General features: G+C 46.6%; 1 protein-coding gene across 11 annotated transcripts in view; it reads left to right on the top strand.

The window, feature by feature from the left end:
* The first annotated feature begins 7,171 nt into the window (after positions 1-7,171).
* BRPF3 (bromodomain and PHD finger containing 3) overlaps positions 7,172-19,496 on the top strand; it is a 72,979-nt gene continuing 60,654 nt past the window's right edge. For 4 of the 11 annotated variants that reach the window (XR_010601003.1, XR_010601001.1, XR_010601005.1 and 1 more), the window contains exons 1-2: positions 7,176-7,722; positions 17,604-19,005. Coding sequence is in view for 7 of the 11 variants with exons in the window: in XM_065595043.1 (XP_065451115.1) it covers positions 17,621-19,005 (1,385 nt within the window). In the remaining 4 variants the exon portion in view is untranslated. Of the gene's footprint in view, positions 7,723-17,603; positions 19,006-19,496 lie in introns of all 11 variants that reach the window. The other 7 variants (XM_065595041.1, XR_010601002.1, XM_065595042.1 and 4 more) reach the window with 7 other exon arrangements.

Below are 19,496 nucleotides of genomic sequence, written 5' to 3'. Positions count from 1 at the left end.
GCATCCCGGCTGTATCCTCTCTCCGTCATGGCTTTTGAGATCTTCTCGTAGATCTTCGCATTCCGTTTTTTCGATCGCAGCTCCGAAAGCATGGACTCCTCGCCCCACACAGCGATCAGATCCAAGACTTCCCGATCAGTCCATGCTGGGGCCCTCTTCCTATTCTGCGATTGCATGGTCACCTCTGCTGGAGAGCTCTGCATCATTGCCAGTGCTGCTGAGCTTGCCACGATGTCCAAACAGGAAATGAGATTCAAACTGGCCAGACAGGAAAAGGAATTCAAATTTTCCCGGGGCTTTTCCTGTGTGGCTGGTGGCTGGTCAGAGCATCCGAGCTCGGACTGCTCTCCAGAGCGTCAACAGAGTGGTGCACTGTGGGATAGCTCCCGGAGCTATTAGCGTCGAATTCCATCCACACTACCCTAATTCAACATGACCATGTCGAATTTAGTGCTACTCCCTTCGTCGGGGAGGAGTACAAAAATCGATTATTTTGATTTTATGTCGAAATAAATAGCTTCGTTGTGTGGACGGGTGCAGGTTTAATTCGAGTTAACGCTGCTAAATTCGACATAACCTCCTAGTGTAGACCAGGCCTAAATTAGGGCCCTATATTCTTCTTGAAAGAAGGATCCAAAATGATTCCCTTGCCTCTGTTGTTGCGTCTGGAAGGAACTGAAGTTGCTGAGCATGCCACCCCACCCCACCCTTTTTATAGCCTCACCCTCTGAATGCTCAGGGACACAGAAGGGGAGGAGGATGAGTGCTCAAATGGGCTCTGCTTATCAGAAGATTCTGCCGTCCGGGGCAGCACCTGCTGGTGCATCCCATGAATGGGACTATGCAGTGGACACTCGAAGAACTGATTTGTAGTGTGGATGCAATGTACCAGTGCAAGGAGAAACAATGTGCTTTCATGCACTCAGATACAAAGATGATGGACACATTTGAAAAAATTAGATTCTCCCTGCAACAGTGCACTTGCCTAATACAAATGGACTCTTGATAACTGTGGTACTGTTTCTTGCTCCAAGATATTGAAAAGAAGTGAGAGCTATATTTATAGCTCTAGGCAGATATTTCATCAGGCCCAGGAGCTTAATTTTTCTTTAATGTTCAGATGGAGAAGACTTTATTCACATCGGTGAGCAGTTACTCATATGACTAGAGCCACTGACTTCAATGCATCAATTTGTATGAGTAAGTGCTCACCAATATGAGTAAAGGGTTCACAATCTGGCCATTTATGAGTATAGGATACTATAAAAGCTTTCCTTCATTAACTATTTCATATATGAAAGTGAAGTCTCCATGATAGTTGATTCACAATTCAGTAGGTCAGCAAAAGAGTTGCATCATTCTATAGGATACTTTGTTAGTAAGGAATTCACTTCTATCTGACATACGCTAAGGAGCAGTTTATCCACTCTGCTGGGCCAAAGACTCTTCTAAACACTTAGTGAAATTTTTGTTTCTTACCTTGACCTGTTTGTCTGTTGTTCATGTGCTGTCTTATACCACCTGATAATTTGCATATATCTGACTTCTTTTCATCACAGACTTTTGGTTTGCCTTTTTTCTGAATTTTTTTTTGTCCCCTACGACAGCTTTATGCTGGCCTGCAGAGGTTTGCTGATGGCCAAATCATTTTCACTAAAAGAATCTTGTTTTCAGCGTATCTTGAACGCAAATATCTGAACGACAACCAATTCCAGTTGTAAAAAAATATATAGTCAATTCTTCTTCACAATCTATTGAAGCATCTTTGTATTTGTGGAGCACTTGTTTTTGTTCCATGTCATATCCATCAGGACAGATACAAACAACTTTCAATTTTTAAGATAAGAAAAAAATACTCTCTCATATCCTGTTGAGTCTTCAAAACCCTAGTCTAAATTCCTCTCTTCACCTTATCTTCCTGCTTTAAAATATAACTTTTCAGTTGGACTAGGATGACACACTCTAATAGTTTAAAATTCTTTTACATTCATTGTCACTTCCTCTTCATTGATTATATGAGACACAATTTTGGTCTTCTGCACAAGGTTTCGGAAGATCTTATCGAGAAAGCAGAGGAAGAATTTAGATGCAACAGTATCTCGTTTTGTAAATCCATGCCCTCTGCTCAATCTGCTTATTCTCCTTGTTTTGCTTAACTGTTGCCGCACTATTTATGTAGCTATTTCAGAACTCTTACCTTTGTATTTTTCTACTTCTTACTCTTCTGTTTACAAAACTAGTTTTACTTCCACCAACTTTGAAGGCCTCTCCTTATCTTCAGAAGTCACATGCAACCGTTTGTAGCCAACACTCTTTCCTCAAAACTTTCTTCACTCCCTGCAGGTGATTTATGATCCTGCGGTGCAGTCGCAAATAAGAAAAACTGGGTAATGCACTCAGAAAACTCCCAACTGTGGCTTCTGAGTGCCATTTGCAATAATAAAAAGCTTTCTTGTGAACTGGGTAAAGTATTATTGGATTTCCTGGAAGTTTCACAGCTGCAGTTTAAGCTGTTATATCTTGTTTTTTCTTAGTTTTCTCTAGCAGCAGTGCTGTGATATACATACATCTAAATGCAAAACTGGATGTTCCAAATTCCTTAATACTTTTTGTTGGTCTATTTTAAAAGTAAATAATGTTTAGAATAAATTAAAAGCTGTTCACAAAAGTTATAGAGAGTCTCACACAGACCCCACACCCTACATCTGTACATCAGCCTCGAAGTCCTGAGATATTGAATGTGGACTTGTTGGGTTGTTGCTCCGGCATTTACTTTTAGGGCTAGAAAGCACTTTAAAAAAAAATTGAAAAGTGAAGCCTTTAAGTGATCTTTCTGCAGATATTTTCCTTACTGGAAATCAGGGACACAACCCCATGCTCCAGATGATCCTAAACCTCCAACTTGCCCGAAGCTGGAATTGGAAACCAGAGGATGGATCACTTAAAATTGCCCTGTTCTGTTCATTCCCTCTGAAACATCTGCCACTGTCCACTGTCAGAAGACTGGATACTGGGCTAGGTGGACCTCTGGTCTGACCCATTATGCCCATTCTTATGTTCTAAATCAGATCTGTGAATAGTTACTTTGTTGTTCTGTTAGAAACATCAATAGGAAAAGAAAAGGATGAAGGCAAATCTTTTCTTCTTTAAAAGGGCTCAGCACTTCCAGGACTTTGGACACCAACTAGAAGGCATTTAATTTCCTTTTCATGTGGATCTTTGGAAAACACCTACAGTTGCCTGGAAAACAGGTGGTTTTATTTTGTCCCATAGGATAAAAAATAAAATCTATTTTCATATTTAAACTGTAAACATTCTAAGGAATAGTCTGGGCAGACAAGTCACTTTCAAGTGTTAAACTGATACTGTGATGTAGAAAAAGCTGAAGGGAAGTGATCGGAATCTCTAAAGAAGTTTGTTCACATTAATGAGATAATGGAAGAATGATGATTTTGGGTTCTCATATTGCATTGGCTGACCCCTACCTAAACTAGTGCTGTGAATGGTCTGTGGAGGTTTGACTAATCACTGGATGCTCGCTCTCCTTGTTTCTACGCCAGAGAAACAAAACTGGTGGAAGGGGACAATTGAGGGGAAAAAAGCAAAACAGACAGTGAGAGTTCTTTCTCCCCACCTCACCCCCCCCCCCCCCAAAAGAAACACTTATTGCACTAGTGACAGGTAAAAATACACATACTTTCCTAATATTTTCCCATGTAATCAATACTTTCCATAGGGATGTCATGCAACAGCAAATGGCACACAAGATGGTGTCTTTGAGACCTCTCTGTTAAGATGCAGTCCACATTTGAGAACCCATGCACTGGCATAATCCAACAAATGAACTTATCCTAAGAAGGGGAAACGTTACTAGAGGTTATGTCTGTGCCATATACATAACATGTCTAAACACACTTTATTTTGAAGGATTTGTCCATCAGCGTTATTTCAGGATAGGCATTTCAGTATATGCAGGTGCGTATGGCACATGTATTGTAATATTTTACCAAAATCCTTATCCAAAGAGACATTTTCTGAGCATGCCAAGTTTTTTGCACGCTTCTAATACAGTGGCATAGCCAATGCTGCTTCACATTTTAATACCATCAACATTTCTGTTCATTGATGACTGCTTTTTTTGAAAGGTCATATTTCTGCTGCTTTAAATCATACTACAAGCTTAGCATATTTGTCTTTAGCCCTATTATAATTTTGAATTCATAAAAGTGACTTAAATCCTTCAAACCCTTTTTTTAAATAAAGAATTTAAAAAATGGAAACCACTCCAATTTCAATCATTGCCACCAGGGCTTCAGACTTTTTTGCAGATAAGTTCAAGCTCAAAACAAACAAATGGGTTTGTTTTAAAACAAAAGTTTGCATATTAATGTCAAAAAGATTTATCCATGCCATGGATATATAAATGGATCAGTTAGGCCCCAATCCTGTAAGCTGTTCCATGTGGGTGGATGCTGATGCATATGCAAAGCCCTATTGAAACGAGTGGGACTCCAGATGGCCATGGATTCTCAGGTATCACATGCAAGATCAGTGCCTTAGAATGCCATTTTTAAAGGGTAACTGAACACTTGCAACTCCATCTGGAAATAAACGGGAGCTGAGAATGTACGAGAATGAAGCTGAAGAAATTTATGATTTGGAACTAAAGGCACACAGTTCTGTTTGAGCTTCATTTCCTGTCATTTTCCTTTGAAGGAGCAGCATTAATTTTGAACTTGCACCCTTTAAAAACGGGTAGAGAAAATAAATTGAATTAAGGTGTCCCTCTGAGACAAGTTTGAATGTTTTTTCAAATAACACCTTAGTTCCACAGATGTATTGTAAAATTAAATGATGGAGAACCTGTTATAATGCAAGGCCCTCAATCTTGCAAAGATTTACGCGTGTGCTTAATTTTATGCCTATGAGTAGTCTTATTGAACTCAGTGGAATTATTCACAAACATGACATTAAACATGTGTAAATCTTTACAAGACTGCGGTCTAATCTCGTAAAGATAGCAATTTCAGTGCAAGTCTAAGGCTAAATCTACACTGTGAGATAGGGGTGTGATTCTCATCTCCCATACCCATACTTGTGCTAGCTCTCATCTGAGCTAGAACGCTAAAAATAGTGTAGCTGTGATAGCATGGGCAATAGTGAGCAGCAGTACATGGTACCCTGTGCACAAACTTGCCTGCACCCCAGGGGTATGTACTTGGAGCAGCTAGCCCTGTGCTACCATGGCCCATGATACCACGGCTACACTACTATTTTTAGTGTGCTAGCTCACGTGAGAGCTAGTGCCTGAGCAAGCTGGGAATCATACCCGTAGCTCATGATGTAGAAGTAGCCTAAGGGGCTAAAGAGACCCAGAGATGAGGTTGAAGTAAAGCAATTGGTACAAGTTACATCACTATATATGCCAAACATATGTAAACACACACAAAAAACCTTTGTTTAAAATGAAAATGAAGTTCTAACATATGAACAAAGGAAATGAGTTAATTATTGAAATTATTTTAATAGTAAGAAAGGTCTCTCCCTGCCCCCCCAACACTCTTGCTTCAGATATTTGGAATATCTATTTTGTAAATAATACTATGCTTCATTAATAAGATGGGGCTACAGTAATTATTAATTTGGGGCCAGTTACCATCCCACTAAAATTGATGAGAGTTTGTACCGGGTCTTGGCCCTTTGTTTCTAAAGCTCCCATTGATGCACTCATCAAGTGCAGCAGATAACCCAGTATGTGTTACTGAAGAGTTGTGAGTTCTGGCAATTGGGGGTTACCCTTTTCTTAAAGAAAAGAATGCATTGACGCATGGTTTGGAAAAGAAAGGTGGCTTATATTTTGCAGCTGATATGGTGCTAAAACATGCATGTCCTTCTCTACAATATTCAGCACAAGTTTCCCAGTGTTATTAAACAGTTATTTCCCCCACACTGGGATCCTTCGACCATGGGTGTGTTGCAAACCTGACTGTCAGATGCTGCTGGCTCATATTCCACTGCTAAATTACATCAAAAGCTAAAACTCAGGACAGTAAATGGGAGAAAAATCAGTATAATTTTCATTTCCATTTTTTGTTGAGATTTAACGAGAATTTTCCACCTAATTCTATACATTCTATTCTATACAGGGATATTATGCATGATCATGACTGGGAGGTGGGATGTCCATGAGAGCTTTTCATAGGGCATACCATATATAAAAAAATGTTTGGGAACCCTTGTTCTACCTCACTGACTTCCCAGCTCAAAACCTAGTTTCTTCCGTGCCCAAACCTTAATTACTCTTGCCGTTCTATGTGTAACTCCCCAATACTTTAGGTGACTGTCTGTATGAATGCTACACTACAAAATAAACGTGGATTTTATTGTTCCGGCCATTTGTTTAAACTTGGTCATTCAGGTGAACAGCAATAGAGACAAGATTCTGGGCTGCCTTTGAGGTGGGGTTGAAAAGGGGTGCAATGGATGGCGGAGCAGTCAGTACACAGATTGCATTCAGAGTGTGAGAGGTGGCACTCAGGCTGACCCTTCAGCATATTTTTGGGGGAATGGGAAGGGAGAAAACCCCAGCTTGCTGTGTGTGTGTGGGAAGGATAACTCACCTGTCTTCTCAGACCACCATAGGGGTGGGGACACCCTAAGGCTGCCCATCAGTATATTGGGGTGCAGTGACATCCCCAGGGTAGGCCCCCTATATGGGTATGGGGGATACCCTCAAACTACCCCCAGTCCAGCAAATGAGGGTGGGGGTCAACCCCAAGGCTGTGCCCCAACTTCAGCACACTGGAGGCAGGAGGACACCCCCTCAGCTTAATATATAAGTGTGGAGGTCATCCACCCAGGCTGCCCTTCACTTCAGCATACTGGAGGTGGGAGGAACACACCCCAGGCTGTTTCCCCTTTAGCACACTGGAGGCAGGGGAACACCCCCCCAGTTCAGCCCAGTGGGGATACCCACAGGCTGCCCTTCACTTCAGCACACTGAAAGAAGGGGGGCACACCGAAGCTGCCCCTTCAGTACCCTGGAGGCACGGGGACACCCCCGCAGCTTAACATATGGGGTGGAGGTCACCCCCCCCCCCGGTTGCCCCCCCCTTCAGCACACTACAGGCAGAGGGGCCACCCCCCCAGTTCAGCCCAGCGGGGGTGGGGGCACTCAAGCCGGGCAGTCTCCGCTCCCCTCCCCCCCCCCCGAGAGGCCGCTGCCCCCGGGCCTCCCGCTCTGTGGTGTCCGGGGAGGGGGGAGCGAGGGGGGGCGGTCCCTGCCTGTGGGGGGGAGCGAAGCTGCTGCAGCCCCCTCCCCCGCCCGCTCTCTCGCTGCCTCCTTCCCTCTCCGCTCGGCCGGGCTGCGCTGCCGCCGCCGCCGCCTCCATCTTGTCCCCCCCTCCCTGCTTCCCCCCCGCAGCAGCAGCCGCCGGAGCTGCGGCGGCGGAGCGAGCGGGGCCCCAGGCGCGGCGCGGGGAGCAGCGGGGCCGGGCCGGCCGGGCTCGGAGCCTCCGCGGCGGGGGCATGCCGAGGCGGCGCTGAGGCGATAGCAGCGGAGGCGGCGGAGCGGACCCGACCCAGCCGACATCTTGTCGTCCCCCCCCCCCCCCCGCACCCCTCGGCCCTGTGAGCCCGTCCGCCCCGTGCGGGGAGGCGGCGCGGGAGAGCCGGAGCCGCCGCGGCTGAGGAGGGAGGAGCAGGCGGCGGCAGCGCGGCCAGGTAAAGCGGAGCCCGCGGGGCCGGCACCCCACCCCGGGGGTCGCGGGAAGGTGACCCGGGGAAGCGGGCGGGCGGGGCGGCGGCCTTCCCCAGGCCGGGCGCGTGCGGGGCTGAGGGGAGCGCGGCCGCCTCTGCGGCGCCGTATCGCGGGGGCAGCAGAAAGGGGTGGCGGCCGGGGGGGGAAAAGCTGGGGCAATAACCCCCCCGCCATCTTGTCCCCCCGAACGGGGTAGCCCCGCCCACCTTCTCCCACACCATTGGCCGAGGCGGGACCGAGACCCACCCCTCGTGCCCTGCCACAGGCCCTGTGCTATCAATGGTCTCAATGGTCGGATGGACGGCGACAGCAGCCAATGGCAGCGGAGAGCTAGCTGCCCTTCCCCCCGGGCTCCCTCCGCCAGTGTAACCAGAGGAGGGATTTTCCCCGCTGAAGGTCTCGAGAATGCTGAAAAAGCGACAGACCACCCCACCCCTTCCGTCCCCTGCTGAGACCTGGCACAGCTCAGGGCCTGCACCATCCCCCTGCCATGGGCTGACCCACCTCAGCCTTAGGGGGGAGCGCCCTGCTGAGACCTGGCACAGCTCACTGCATGCATCAGACCTCTGAGAGGAGCTCTTGCCTAAGTCCTTACACATCTCATTGCATGCACCATCCCCTGAGAGAGGCTCCCTGCTGAGTCCTGGGAGCTTATTGCATGCATCATCTGTTGCCTGACAAAGTTAACTGCTTGCACCATCCTCCATAAGAGGATCTTTTCTGCTGAGACCTGACATGGCTCATTGGCATACTCCATCCCTGGTGAGAGTTGCCTGCTCAGGCCTGATACAGCTTATTGCATGTACCATTCTCCTGAGAGAGGCTCCTTGCTGAGGTCTGACAGCTTGTTGTATGCACCATCCAGTGCTGAGTCTTGAGACAGCTCATTGCCTGCATCATGTGTTGCCTGACAAAGTTTACTGCTTGTATCATCCTCCCTAAGAAAGTCTCCTCTGCTGACAGCTGGCACAGCTCATTGCATGCAACATTCCCCCTTTAGTGGTGGCCTTACTGAGGTCTGACTCAGGTCACTGCCTACACTATCCCCACCATGGGAGCAGAGATTCTCCTGGTGAGGCCTGACATGACTCACTGAAAGCACAGTATCCCTGGTTTGGGAGTCTAGAGGACCCCCATAGTGAGGTCTGCCACTCTTCTTTACATGCACCAAACCCATCCTGAGACCAAGGCTTTCCCACAGAGACCTGATATTACCCATGGCATGCTCCATTCTCACAATGCGCAGAGATCACCCCTGCTAACACCTGCTGCAGCTCATTGCACGTGCTTTCCAGTGGTTTGACCAAGGTTGGGACTGAAATTCTAAAATGGAGGACCTTTCACAGAGAATGCCCTGCCAGCTGCTTCTTTTTCTTTATATCAAAGGAACGGCAGTTTGAGCATCTCTGCTGATCTCAGTTGCAACAGCATGTCATGGAGGGAGAGGCAGTCTCTGAGGTTACCAGGTCCCAAACCATTTAGGAGGTTGTAGGCAAAACCAACCCCTTGAATTCCACCTGGAAGCTTATTGGAAGTCAATTCAGATCATGGGGCACTGATCGGATGTGTTCCCATCATGTAACTCCATTTCATAAATGGGCTGCAGGATTCTGTACCATCCTCAGCTTCTGAATGGTCCTAGCACTCAGCCCCATGAAGAGCACATTACAGCAATCTTACCTTCATGGCATGGAAAGCTATGGTAAACTCCATTTTGGAGAGAAAACGTCGCACTTGTCTTGCCTGGTGTAGGTGGGAAAAAGTGCCCTCTTGGCCACATCTGCTGCCTGGGCTATCCAGAGTAGCCCAGGATATAACAACAGCTTCAAGTGGTTCACCTGTTTTGCAAATGGCAATTGCACTCTGTGAATGAGGGGTGCTAAAATAAGATCCCCAAACAATTCCAGCTGCTTTCTCCAGCCCACCTACATTATCTCAGCCCTGGTCTACACTGGGGGGGGGAGATCAATCTAAGTTACGCAACTTCAACTATGTGAATAACGTAGCAGAAGTCGACGTACTTAGATCGACTTACTGTGGTGTCTTCACTGCGGTGAGTTGACTGCTGCCGCTCTCCCGTCTTCTCTGCCTGAGTGTCTCGAGGCGCTGGAGTACAGGAGTCAACAGGAGAGGGCTCGGGGGTCGATTTATCACGTTTAGACTAGACGCGATAAATCGATCCCCGCTGGATCGATCGCTGCCCACCGATCCGGCGGGTAACGTAGACATACCCTCAGTCTTGTCTGGATTGAGTTGTATCCAGCCAACTCTCATTCAAGTCCCAAGTTCATCTAGGCACTTGATAATTTGTTTTGCTGCTCTCTCTGTGTCATACAGGATGAAGAGGTAGGGCTGGATTCATCAGTGTACTGAATACAGTGCAGCCCATGTCACTTCCCTTACCCTCTTTGAGGAGTGTCTTATACACATTGAACAAAAGAGTTGACTCTGTTGACCCACGTGGCATCCTGCAAACGAGATCCATTGTGACATGGGACAGTTGCCCTCAGCTGTCTTTTGAGTTCTCAGAAAGATGGGAATGGAACTGCCCAGGAGTAGCTACATCCATCCCTGCTAATGTCTGCAAAAGAAACCAAAAAATTGTACGGTCAGCTGTATCAAAGGGTTCTGGTAGGTCTAAAAGAATCAGTATGGACACTTTGTCCACTACTAGCAGGAGGCAGGAGATCAGCGGCTAACATAATCAATGCAGTTTCTACCCCATATCCAGGCCTATATAGCAAGACTGGGTAGAATCTAAGGAATCAGACTGCCAGAGTTGCCTTGTCACTACCCTCCTAATTAACCTTCCCTGAAAATGGGAGCTGGGACAGCAGTGGATAGATAGCCAGATTGTTGACATCAGGAATTGATTTCTTGAGTATGGGCCTCAACACCGGGGAAACTGACAATCTTGATTAACAATGGATCCAGTTTTTCCACTGGTGTTTACCTGCCAGGAATGACAAGAGTCCAGATTTCAGGTTGTGACACGAAGCGGACCTAGCATGTCTATAATCTCAGCAAGCAATACTGGCTGAAACTCAGCAGAGAAGACAGTGTGTGTATGTGTCCTCTCAAGATATAGTATAGCCCAGTGCAGACAAAATTGCTCATGTTTGGAACGTAACATGAAAACTTCACAAGAGAAACTTGACTTGGCAACTGAGGGGAGGCAGTGAGGATTCACCAAGCTGTCAGCCGTCACTTGGAACAGTTTTGCTGTGCGAGACGTTGCAGATGCGATGGTGGAAGTGAAGAAACCTTTCTTAGCACAGCCATGGCATACGATCTGAAGAGCTGTGTGTGCCACAAGCAGTCAGGCTCTGCTTTAGACTTCTGCTTCTAATGCTTTAGCAGTCTCCCCTTTTGCTTTGTCTGTCACAGTTCACCAAAGTCATTTGTGAAGCCGAAGACAGCAGAGAGAGAGGGCCTTTAGGGGGTCACTGTCTGTAGTGGAAGAAAAAAAGATTGTTATAAAGTCTTACTGAGCTATCAATAGAGTGATCTGTTGGAAGAACAGCCTTCTCCCTCAAGACCTCCTGGAAACTCGCTGGTTCCATCAGCCTCTAGGGCATTGGTTCTCAACCTCTTTACCATTGAGGGCCATATATGCAACTCTCTGTGTATTATGTGGGCCACATCCACACTATATGTACTACCTGTATGGCCCTGAGGATGTCACATGGGCCACAGCTGTGTGCTGATTGGGCCGCAGCTGGTCCACGGCTTGAGAAGTGCTCTAGGGCAAACCATCAAAACATGTTCATCACCCTTGTGCGATGGGGGCATCCTGATCTCAGACTGAAGGAGCATGCGGTTGTCCCCTGACAGGAAATATCCATCATTCTAACCTGTTCCCCCTGACGCAAATATCAGATCTAGAGTATGTCCACCCTTACAAATGGAGCTTGCAATTATGTGGGGCAGTTTCATGGTTGTCATGGCATGAAATTCTGGAATGATCCAGAAGAACCATCATCTACGGGGATATTGAAATCACAAAGCATTATCAAGCAACAGAGGGTCCTGTGGCACCTTTGAGACTAACAGAAGTATTGGGAGCATAAGCTTTCGTGGGTAAGAACCTCACTTCTTCAGATGCAAGTGACTCTAGTGCCACTGTGATGAGGAACCTGATCTTCCCACAGTGGGCCTCCGCACTCACCCCATTGGAGCCCCTTCCCAGAACTCACACATGGTGTACACACACAGACCTCGCTGTGTTAGGGGAGACAGCCTGCATTTGAGATCAGATGCAAAAAGCACAACACCTCCTCCTGGATACCTTTTTGTTTCATGCTGAACCAGACAACTGGAGTCAAATGTGCCAACAATGATCCTGTAGCACCATTCATATTTTGCATGCAAAGTCAGGGGCCTCATCCATTATTAAGTCATGGGTGGTACTAACTTCTTTAGCCACCGACCCTGTATTTGATAGCATGGATCCTGCTCTGTTGCTTCTCTTCACCAATGCCTTGGTCTCCTGAGCATGATTATTTGGTGAAACCAAAGGAACCAGGATGTGATATCTTGGCCTTGATTTACACCTTTGCCTCAGTCAGTGCCTGGAGTTTTCTTTTTGCCTTAGCTGCCCCTGTTCACCACCACAAGAATCGAGGGGTCTAAGCTCTCGGAGTCCATGCCTGCCTGGAGTCCCCCATATCCTCAGCTGATGGCAGCATTGTTCAACCTTCTTGGCCAGCCTAAGACATTTATCAGAGGGGCTTGGTGTCCAGATTAGAACCTCTCCAAGGCAGGACTCAAATCTGTCATAAAACACAGCAACTCCCAGGGCAGCCTCCTGTTTTCCGTGGTGCTCCCACTCAGATGGCACCTTTACTAGCTGTGGGGAACCCTAGTACTCTCACCCCCACTCCCTGAGGGACTTTCGCTCCATGGCACCCATTCTTAAGCCAACTTAATTCTCTCCACATCAACCAATCCAATAATACGGACAAAACACACACAATACTGTTTCAGACATTTTAACCCCCTCGCCCCCGAATACCCCCCCGTACAAGTCTTAGTGGCTTCCTTCCAGTCCTGCTGGATGGAGGTGGTGGGGCTGATCTATAACCCCCTTTGGCAGCTCTGTTGGGCGAGGGAGGGGAAGAACCAGGCTGCAGGTAGAGAAAGGGGGTCAAATGGCTGGCGTGTAGGCTGATGGCAAGTATGTTGTGGCCTTGTTACTCTGGAAATGGAGTGGAGGAAAGGTGAGACCTGCAGCTAGCTAAGCAAGGATTGAAGCTTGGTGGCACTGGAAATGGATTAGCAAAGAGATACTGAGCTGCTGGTGCTGGGGAAGGAGGACTTTGTTGTCAGCACAGCAGAATGGCTCCAGAAAGACACCAGTAGAAAGTGAAGTGGTGTCTCTGGGATGGGATTTAGGAATCCTTAAATTGTGTGGCATAATGGCATGGGAGGAGAAATATTTTATGGCATCAAGGAAGCAGAAGGGAAGGACGGTGTTACAGGAATGGAGTGGAATGGAATAGGAAGAGTGTACAATGAGCATGGAGGGTTGGTGAAGGAGGGTGTGTTGGCAATGGAAAATAGTGTTGAAATTCTGGAAGAGGTAAATCCAGTATTGCATGGATGTAAATCAGTATAGCACTTGGCCCCTCTGTCAGAGGCTTTGTTTGTGTAATTGAATTGCTGCAGGCCACTTTTACATTTGAGAATCAGACTGCTCCTGAATGAACTGGTGGGATAGAAACAAGTTAAGCACAAATGGTTCAGTGTGTGCATAACAGTCATGCTATTTGGTTCAGTTGTAGTGCTTTCTAGGTACCTCGCCACAGTTCCCAGAAGCAGTGCAATATGGGAGATTTTTGAAAAGCCACCTGTGTACCATGTGACAGTAAGAGGAGGACTGTTTGAACCTTTATGCTATTACCTTTGTTCATGTTGGGACTAAAACAGCACAGACCACTACAATACTTAGCCCTGATGAAAGCAAGTATTTTGGCACACATGTACACCCTTTGGAGCAATTTTTTCGTGACCATGAGGTGTTTTACAAAGTGCTGGGAGGACTAAAGAATTAGAATGGCAAATTTCGCTAATGTAGACAAAACTGCAGCATTTGGCTAGCTCTATTTCAGATTCTTTCCTTGTTTTGGAGTCGGGTTTCAGAGATGATTATGCTGACACCCTGACAACTTTTTGGGTTCAGCTGCCCTCTCTGACCCAGCCACTCAGCTCTCATTGGCGGTAGTTTCAGTAACTTTTTAAATGCTTCTGCATAGTATTAAGTGATGGTATGTTTTATAACCTTGTTTTTTATGACAGCCAGTTGTGATGAGAGAAACCCCACTTTTCTCAATAGGCCTAAGTAGGAGGTAAACGTTGTGATTGGTTTGGGTGCATGCATGTATTTGCAACAGAGTCTTGAGGACATGGAGACTGCATGCTCAGTTAGTGGCATGAGTAGTGGAATTTAATTCTGTTTACCAAACTTGGGGCCTATTTAAATTCTTTAGGCTCCAGTTTCACTTGTGTCTCTAAATCCTTGTTTTCCATGTTTCAGTCCCTCCCTTGTGTGTTCTCCAGTTCACTCTTTATAAGCCTGGCTGATTTGCAGTGGGGAAGGAGGCCAGGAACATTTAAAGGAATGTGCAGTGGGTATTCTGTTCCCATTGGTTACAGGTGACAAGTTGGGAAGGGAGTTGACTAAGGATAACTTGTCTCTGCTGCGTGGACATCCCTTTCTTCTTGGTTGAGTTCATTTCTCCTTTAACTCCATTCCCCAAGTGGGGATCTTTTGCATAATTTCTTTACTTCCCCATCAGAAAGTCATTTTTCTGCGGGGAAGCAAAGAAACCAGTGGGGGACATAAATTCTGCGCATTTGCAGTTGTGCATAATTCCCCCTGGAGTAAAATTGAGACAACCGGAAGCTCAGTCAGGACAAATGAAATTGGATTCTTTACTACCTGTTGATTAGTGCTTTAAGGTCCATGGTTACATTTTATGATACTCCATTAGTCCTGGCTGCAACCTGGACTCCGCCTGCTGTGGCATATTAATACTCCAGGGCTAGAAGCATCATTCCCAGAACTTGTTTACCCCTCACCAATAGAACTAACTGATTACTGTTGTAGGGCCTGATCCCTGCAAGCCTTTACTCATTCTTGTCTCTTGTGAATATGCGTTTGCAGGGTCAGGCCTTTTATAGACCAAAAATCATGCAATGGGCTAAACACAAATTATGTTTTATAATGTTTTTTCATGGCTGCAAAGTCTGTAAGCAGGGCTGAATTTATATATTTAAATAAAATATGGGTGAGGCAGCAGTTCAGACCCTTCGTGTATCCTCATTGCAGCAAGAGATAAGCAGGAGCCCACTTATCTTTTCAGGAGGCTTTCACGTTCTGTTTTTCTTTCTCTCCTCTCTCTTTCTTTCTGGGTTTCTTCCTGTGATTTGGCCGTTTTCTTCCCACAGCTCTTTTTCATGTTGCTGGCGCGGCTGCTGTTCTCAAGTGATTTATCTGGCTCCCTATTAACGTGCCTCTTTCCCACCTCTCTCCTCCATAGCATTTCTGTTACTGCATTTTCTTTCCTCTCTCCAGCTGCCTCAATTCCCACTGAATCTTCTGGCACCAGCATACGGTCCTGTCTCCCTGTTAAAAAATCATCACCCTAAACGTGTTGTGATTGCTGTTTGAAAAGTGTTTGAGAGGAAAAAAAAAAATCTCCTTTCCCGTGTTACTCTCTCATCCCCTATTCCATGTTTGACCAGTCAGCGCTTGAGCCTGGGAATGAAACCTAATCTCTGTCACCCACTGTGTTTCCTTGAGAACCCCACCAAATCGCAGAAGGAATGGATGCTTCGTCCTTACATCTGGCCTGCTACATTGCTAAATTCTTCCTCTGGCTTTGCTCGGCCAGTTGGGCCCCGTTCTGCATGTTCCTATTGGGTTCCGGCCCGTTCTACATGTTGGGAGGCAGACACAGGGCTAGTTACCTACACGCTCTCCAGAGTGCTCCAGAGGGAACAGCTGCCATTGTGGAGAGAGAGGCTGGAGACCAGTTTTCATTGCAGGCTCAGCTCAGTTGTGTTGGTCAGTCAGTGCACCCAGGTATTTTTAAGTTAAAGACAATCTATATCTCTAATCTATGTATAGTATTTATATTGCACCAGCCATGATGGTATGTAAGTGCTGGAATAGCATCTTGTCCTTGACAACTGGCTAGGCAGCGTACGTACACAAAACTTAAAAAATAACTACTAAAAATTAAGTCTTTTCCTGGCTGTAGTGAATAACTGGCCTCCATGTTGCGCTCTCTCTCTCTCTCTCTCTCTTTCACCAGCACATGCATTGAACTCCTCTGTCTGTCCACTTTCCCCCCCACCCTTTTCCCCATTTGGGCTAATGTTTCCAGCAGGTCCAGGAAGTCTGTTTATTACAGATCCAGATTGATTTGCAAATCGGGAGTTGCATTTACCATTTAAAAACTAGTGATATTCAGTATAGAGGGATCACTGAAGGGATGATTGTGCACATGGGTGGAGGATGAGGTCCCTGGTTCTCGGTAATTCCTTTCATTGTTTTCAAGACACAAGAGTAGTGCCATAATGAATGAACAGGCAACAGTCATCAGCTTCTGTATTGTATTTTAGCAGTAGATGTTACTCTCTTTGGCTGAGAGCTGTGTCTGGGATTATATACCCATTATTTATTAATTTATTTTATTTCTTTGCCTGTTTAAAAGAAGCACCTGTTCTGACATGCTGCATCCTTGTATGCTTATTTGCAATATAAAAAGCGAGGATAAATTGGATTCCCAGACTGCAGCAAGAATTGTGTTTCCTGAAGGCCAGGTTACCAATCTATTTCAGTGCTAGTCCCTTTCGGTACATACCCTGGAAGTGCTCCAGAGCCATGAGACAATTTCAAACAGCACTTGGCCAGATTAATCTCTTCCAACCCTTTCCATATCCCATTGCGCAACCACTGTCTTGCAGCACTGCCTAATGCAGCCCTCTGAGCCTGTGTGAGAATTTTTAAAATGAATATTTTTGTGGACTACTTTACAGAAGGGTTGAAAATAGGACCCAGATTCAAATGCTGGTTGCAACCTTAACCAAAGGAACTATGACTGGCTCCACTTAAAAAAGACTGGTTCCTGAAATGTAGCCTTATATCTGGAACTCACATAATGTATTCTGTCAGCAGTGGGATATTACTTGCAGATATAGGCATATAACCCTCTTCTGTAGAATTCTCAACTGTTTTTTCACCAGACTTTGGAAGTATTGCTGCAGCTGTTGAGTAAAAACAGTACCATGGTCTATAGGGCAGGAACAGTGCCTGCTTTTAAGTTTGGAAAATATCTAGCACATTGTGTGTGCTACAGGAAATAAATAATAATAACAACAGGCACAAGAACATAGAGGAAAATTCCATGTGCAGCATGAACTTCTTAATATATGGACAATGCCATCAGATATAAAAAGTGTTATTTGATTTGGTGGGAGTTCTAACTGTGAGCTAGGCAAAGCACAACATTTAGCTCGCTACAAAATACCATCAAACTCATTCCAGCCTTTCTCAGCTGGTTGTACTGTGGTATGCCAATCCTCTGGAAAGATAAGAGCAGGGGCCTGGAGGGGATTTGCAATGCAATGCTACAACATAATGGGAGAGATAGTAGACCCTATCCACTGGTGGATGTGTGCCCCCTTGGATCTAAAGAAGGAAGAAATGCTTTCGGTGCTTTAGTGAATCTGAAATTAGTTGAGCCTCTAGTGGACATGTTTCACTCCTATCGTGCTGAGTAAATTTTTGAATCTGTGCTGCTGGCTTAAATTGTACTCTGTCTGGGTTGTGTTACAGGGTTTCCAGGTGCAGCTATGAGGAAGCCTCGGAGGAGGTCCCGGCAGAACCCCGAGGGGAGACGTTCTCCCTCGCCTTACAGCCTGAAATGCTCGCCTACCCGGGAGACTCTGACGTATGCCCAGGCCCAGCGGATAGTGGAGGTTGATATTGATGGACGGCTCCATCGCATCAGCATCTACGACCCCCTAAAGATCATCACAGAGGATGAGCTGACTGCCCAGGATATCACAGAGTGCAACAGCAACAAGGAGAACAGTGAACAGCCCCTGTTCCCTTCCAAGTCCAAGAAAACTCCCTCAAAAGGCAAAAAGAAAGAGTCATGCTCCAAACATGCACCAGGGACATCTTTCCATTTACCCCAGCCCAGCTTCCGGGTGATGGACTCCTTCAGCCAGCCAGATGCCCCTCCTCTGCCTGCAGCATACTACCGGTACATCGAGAAGCCTCCTGAGGACCTCGATGCAGAGGTGGAGTATGACATGGATGAGGAGGATCTGGCTTGGCTGGACATGGTTAATGAGAAGCGGAAGGACGATGGCTACGGGACAGTTTCTGCTGACGCTTTTGAGCTGCTGGTGGATCGGTTGGAAAAGGAGTCGTACTTGGAGAGCCGCAACAATGGGGCCCAGCAGTCCCTGATTGATGAGGACGCTGTCTGCTGTGTCTGCATGGATGATGAGTGTCACAATAGCAACGTCATCCTGTTCTGTGACATCTGTAACTTGGCCGTGCACCAGGAGTGCTATGGCGTACCCTACATCCCCGAGGGCCAGTGGCTTTGCCGCTGCTGCCTGCAGTCCCCTTCTCGCCCGGTTGATTGTGTTCTGTGCCCAAACAAAGGCGGAGCCTTCAAGCAGACCAGTGATGGCCGCTGGGCCCATGTTGTTTGTGCCATCTGGATCCCCGAGGTCTGCTTTGCAAACACTGTGTTCTTGGAGCCAATCGAAGGGATAAATAACATCCCGCCCGCTCGCTGGAAGCTGACTTGCTACATCTGCAAGCAGAAGGGCATGGGAGCTGCTATCCAGTGCCATAAGGTGAACTGTTACACTGCCTTCCATGTCACCTGTGCCCAACGGGCTGGTCTCTTCATGAAGATAGAACCCATGAGGGAGACCAGCATCAACGGCACAACTTTCACGGTGCGCAAGACGGCTTACTGTGGGGCACATTCCCCACCCGGTACAATGAAAAAAGGGTCTACGACTGCTGCTAGTGAAGGGGAGGAGGACATCGCAAAGGAGGAAGGAGAGGAGGAAGACAGCACCGGCACCCCCAAGGGATCCCTGAAGAAGAGCAAAGTGAAGCTGAAGCAGAAGATCAAAAAGGAAGCCTGTGACCTGGCAGATGGGCGTTCATCTATGCCACTGGTGACAGTCACACAGATCCCCTCTTACAGGTGAGTGTTGGCACCAATGCTCTCTGGTGGATACCTGGGACTGGCCAGGTCTTTTGTATTAAGGACTGGGTTAGTCCAGCATCTGTCTTCCCTTTAATCTTTAAACTGCACCCCCTGTTGTCGGCACAGTTGTAGCATCACAGAGAGATAAAGCGGGTGAGGTAAGATCTTTCATTGGACCAGCTTCTGTTGTTATTTTTTCAGCAGTTATGCCCAAACTGTGCTATAAACTGTAGCTCATTCCCAGGGGATCTTTAACAAACACCAGACCTGGAAATTCAAAAAAAATATCATTATGGGTTGAACAAAATGTTTTCTTTTGATTTTGGGGCCTTTTTAGCCATTTTAAAATAAAATAAAAGCAAAGGGGGCTGCATTCCCAAGGGAACTTTGGGACTACTGGCATTCAGACAACTGAGGAGAAGGTGCTGCCGCTTTCTCCTATATCCTACAGGCTAGAGGTTCAAATCCTTCTTACTGGTGTGGAGGAT

This window comes from Chrysemys picta, chromosome 4 (assembly GCF_011386835.1).
Source record: "Chrysemys picta bellii isolate R12L10 chromosome 4, ASM1138683v2, whole genome shotgun sequence".
Taxonomy (NCBI): Eukaryota; Metazoa; Chordata; order Testudines; family Emydidae; genus Chrysemys; species Chrysemys picta.
The sequence above is the reverse complement of the archived record's forward strand: the minus strand, read 5'-3'. Positions and strand labels throughout refer to the sequence as shown.